This window comes from Lagopus leucura, unplaced genomic scaffold (assembly GCF_019238085.1).
Source record: "Lagopus leucura isolate 7727_CA_CO unplaced genomic scaffold, USGS_WTPT01 Super-Scaffold_100159, whole genome shotgun sequence".
In the NCBI taxonomy this organism is placed as follows: domain Eukaryota; kingdom Metazoa; phylum Chordata; class Aves; order Galliformes; family Phasianidae; genus Lagopus; species Lagopus leucura.
The window spans coordinates 13,581,147-13,585,768 of record NW_024962335.1 but is presented as its reverse complement, the minus strand read 5'-3'; the positions used below and the strand labels follow the sequence as shown (position 1 = coordinate 13,585,768).

The window sequence follows — 4,622 nt, the reverse complement described above, 5'->3', positions numbered from 1 at the left end:
AAGAAAGAAAGAAAGAAAGAAAGAAAGAAAGAAAGAAAGAAAGAAAGGAAGGAAGAAAGGAAGAAAGGAAGAAAGAAAGAAAAAAGCAGTAGATTTGTTTCAAAGTTACTGACAAAAATTTGGGAAAGAAGCATTTGGTTCTTTGTTCTGTCATAGCCTTACTGTTGGCTACTTGCTTCTGTAGTCTGAATCTCAGTTTCCTATATGTAACTCTAAGAAAGATGTTCACTGTTTTTGATAGTTGTAGAAGATACACTTTTTAATATAAACGTATTTGATACTCCATTTTAACAGCGGGAATGTCAGCATTAGCATCACAGCCAAATCTTGATGCTCCTTTCCTCACATCCGTAATGTTGTCTCTTTTGAGTAATGCATCCTTTCTGTCCCAGGTACTTGTATAACACTGCTAATAAATATACCCTGTGTTTCAAAAGTGATCACACTTTAACACTTCACAAAGTTATCCCTGTGCATGATGAGCAACTACTGATACTCTTGTCAAATCTTAAAATCCCCCTGCATGAGGCAGACTTAGCAAACTATACAAATAGTTTACCAGTCACCGAAATGCATCAAGAAGATGTAGGTTAACATGTAGGAAATTCATTTTAGCTATAACAACTGATTAAGTCAGAAGAACAAACTGCCAAATGAAGTTGGGTGATTGCCATTGCTAGTGATTTTCCAGGCTATGAGTATGCATCCATCTATGGCTTAAAAATAATGCAGTCAGTTCTGCCACAATTCAGAGCCTGGACTGAATGACTCATTTTGTGCAAGTTTTATCCCAAATAATTATCCCAAAGAAGCAGGGGTGTCAGCAATAAATAAATAAAATAAAGAAAATTTTCACTCAACGTCTGCCAAGACTACATGAAATAAGAAACAAGTGATAGTGAGAGCGAGTGGAGCCCAGATTGATGTGACCTTTATTATTTTAACAGTGTCTTTCAGCACAGTTACAGAGTTGCAGGATTGCGGAGAACAGAGCTGGAGTATAAAATAACATAAATAAATAGAACAGGAGCCAAAGCAGTCAGCGGGAGGTGGTTGGAATTGGGCAGTGAAGGATGGGTGAAGGGTTTGCATTGCTTAAAGCCTTTATGATTCAGCCACCATAGTTGCAAATTCTGGAAAGGGGAAAAAAAAGAAAAGAAAAGAAAAAGATTCAAATGTTAAAAGAAGGAAGATATAAAGAAAGAAGAATCAAACTACAATGATTACAGATTCACTGATGTAGCAGAGACATCACAAGAACAGAAGAACAAAAGAAATCCAAGTTAATTCAAGTTAATTCCTAAGTTGCTGTTGACTTAGGAAATCTTGTAGTGAAGTGAAATAAGTTCTTGAGGGCAAGGGAGAGAGAAGCTATGCATGCCAGACTGTCAGAACTGTCTGCTGCTATTCATGTGAAGAACTTGATTGGTTTCCTGTTTTTCTTTTGTAAATCTCAATGGGATGAAGGCAAGAGCTAGAAATTTAATTCTGCAGTCAGATAAATTTCCTTTCTATCAGATTTTGGCAAAGAGACTCGTGAATGAGTCTTTCAGAGTATTTGTGTCCCTGCGTTATAAATATATTACACGCAAACTCGATTTTGGACTGGCAAATTGACTGAAAATGATAGATTACAAAACAGAAGGCTGACTCCACTGTAAAAAAACCTACATAGTAATGTTGACCACGTTGATGATGATGAGAAGAATCCCTCTGTGATTTCAGAGGGCTGGGATTTTATTCTGTGGCTTTTATTAGCATTATACCCATAATGTTTACATAAAGGTATCTATCTGCAGTTTGGGATAATTTTATAGTGTAATATATATAATGCCTGTCAGAGCTGTATTACCTATGGAGGTTAACATTCATAATTCCATCTAAACTTGAATGAGTCACAGTTGTATGTACCGAAAAGTGTTAAAAATCACAGATTAAAAGGAATCCCAGCGAAGGAAACAAAGATGATGGAAAGATTAGAGGGTCTACAGATAGAGCAGTTTATGGATTTAACACAACCAGCTGAGAGGAAGGTGACAAATGGGAGGGAGACATCTGTAAAAGCTCAAAAGAAAATTATGGGAGTTTGACATAACAAAGAGCAATGTCTTTCAACTCAAAAAAGCAGGTGAAAATTAGGCATTTCACAGAACGTTCTAACGTTCAACTGGAAAATGTAAATCTCTAACTCACAGATATCTCTACTGATGTGTATGTACAAACAGATAATTCTTCTGATGACGTGTCCAAAAATATTTTGCCAAACACTCGCACGCCAGACTGAGAAGTAAGTGTCAGAGGGTTTAAATTAAATCCACAATTGTCCATCATTTTGAAAGAAGTACATCCAAATTAGGATTAGTTATGCGGATTACCTAACATGAAACGTGTATAAATCCCGTACATGGTGGGGGTACTTAGATCAAAAGTGCTGCAAACTGAATTTAAGAGATAACATAAACCACTTGTGATAGAAACCCAGGCTGTTCTGGGCAGGAAGGGAAAGCAGTTATTAAATCAGTGTGTGAATAGATCCTATAGAGAGAGACATGCACTCCCATAGATGAAACCTTCCTAAAAGGGAAAACTAACAATGCATATTCTATTAGAACAAGTTGTCATGCTTGCTACTGCTAAATTAATCCATTTTTAAAACAAGTTCTATCTACAGAATGTATTTGGGAAAGGTCATTCAACCTGAAGCAAGAAAATTTCTATACTACCTTATGCTAGTGATTTTATCACTTGCTGGCAATATATTTCAAGGGTTCTTTCTGAAAGCCACCAAACCATAAAGCCATAAAATGTTCCTTCATGAATAATTGCTATACACTTCATACTTTATCCAGTATCTTCAGTATGCTTTATAGATATTTCAGAGATGCTCCAGTTGAATAATTTTGCAAACTACTTTGCCAACTATTTCCATGTGAAGGTTAGTTCAACTCTAGGGTGATTGTGGATGCATTGTCACAAAGCATATCCATACATGCAAAATTTATGAGATATGGCACTGTTTACTAGACCCGGTATGTTGCTCACTTTGGTAACAGTTTATTGCTATTGAATGGTCTGTTGGTGAAATAACCTTTCTGATTGACTGCATCCTCTCCTATAGCTGCAATTCGCCTTCCAAACAAATACAAAAATGCACAAATGATAGTAAAAGGATTTTCAGTATTTTGCTTGCTGTCTTGCATTAAATCTCTGATGTAAAAGGGAAGGATTGCCCCCCTGTGTTTAGTACAGTTTAGTAGTATATACTCCAATGTGTACCTGGTAGTACTTTACCAAAACGACAGATTTAATTACAGAGAACAAGTTGTAGAATAATTTCTCTCACTGGGTTCAATTTCTACATTATCAAATGTACTTATAATGACTTACACTGATTTATTTTTTGAAAAAGCAAAAGGAGGCGTGAGAGAAGGACTTCCAAAAGATTTTTCTCTGTTGTAAATGACTTTTACTCATGGCAAGGTCATGGCATACCAGTTGTAATTTTGAATGCAGGATGCCTCACTTTTGCAACTTTTAATGAAAGTAATAAGAATATTTGTAAAAGCTTTAGAAGTTGACCTGTGTTGACTAAAAGACTTTGACTTAGGATATTTTTCCTTTTGTTCCATCTTCAGCACGCAACCATTGAAAATCTTCTACTTTGTATACTTTCTCGAATCTGTTAGTAATAAGAAACTGAAAAGCATGATGTGTCTGTCCACTGCTAAAAACATGATAAAATTTCAATAAAACATTATGAGCAAAAGCCTGCCTTTTTTTTCCTGCCTCCTTCTTAAAGGAATTTTCCAGAAGCTGATAGGCGCTACTTCAGCGTCGCTTCACATCCAATCTGAAAGCTAATGCTTGTAGTTTTATTTGGTAACCAACCTGGCTTTGGCCTAGATTTTTTTTTCAAATTCTTCATTTTCTGTTCACATCAATGGAACATAAAGAGGCTTGGCATCTCAAAGTAGGTAATTGTGTCTTGCATGAACATGCTGCAGGTTTTTAGCTCATTGGAATGGGTTGAGCAACCACAAATTACAAATCTCGATTCAGTAAGTTGATACAATAATTTCTGAGCTGAACAGTCTTGCGGAAATGAAAGAAGGCTTTAAATGAGAGACCTAAGAGAGGAATTTGTAACGTGAGACCTCATATGAAAGAAGGTTGATTAAGAGGTTGAGATTAATGTTTGTGGTGAAACAGCTGAGAGAAACAGCTTTGTGGTGGTAAAAGACAATCCATTAAGCCTGACTGCTACATGATATGATGTACATTTATGACTGTGATTAATTTAGGTAGGCAGTTATGAGCACTTATAATCTGGAATTGGATTTATGAACCAAAGAAAAAGGTGTGAAATATCAGTCATCCTCGCCCTTTGGTCACAGTTCCAGCTGTTTCCTTTGCCTGTTCTTCCAGCCTTCGTGGTGTAACTGCTTGTCAGAGTCAAATTTAAGAAAGGGAAAAGGAACAGAGTTTATGCAGTAGTAATGTGGCAAGAAGAGAAGAGAAGAGAAGGGAAGGGAAGGGAAGGGAAGGGAAGGGAAGGGAAGGGAAGGGAAGGGAAGGGAAGAGAAGAGAAGAGAAGAGAAGAGAAGAGAAGAGAAGAGAAGAGA

At 36.6% G+C, this 4,622-nt stretch overlaps 1 protein-coding gene across 1 annotated transcript in view; it reads right to left on the bottom strand.

Moving 5' to 3' along the window:
- Positions 1 to 793: 793 nt before the first annotated feature.
- Positions 794 to 4,622, bottom strand: part of PVALB (parvalbumin) — an 8,470-nt gene continuing 4,641 nt past the window's right edge. Inside the window, exon 4 of the mRNA XM_042890248.1 lies at positions 794 to 1,133. Coding sequence (XP_042746182.1) covers positions 1,105 to 1,133 — 29 coding nt within the window. The 3' untranslated portion in view covers positions 794 to 1,104. The remainder of the gene's footprint in view (positions 1,134 to 4,622) is intronic.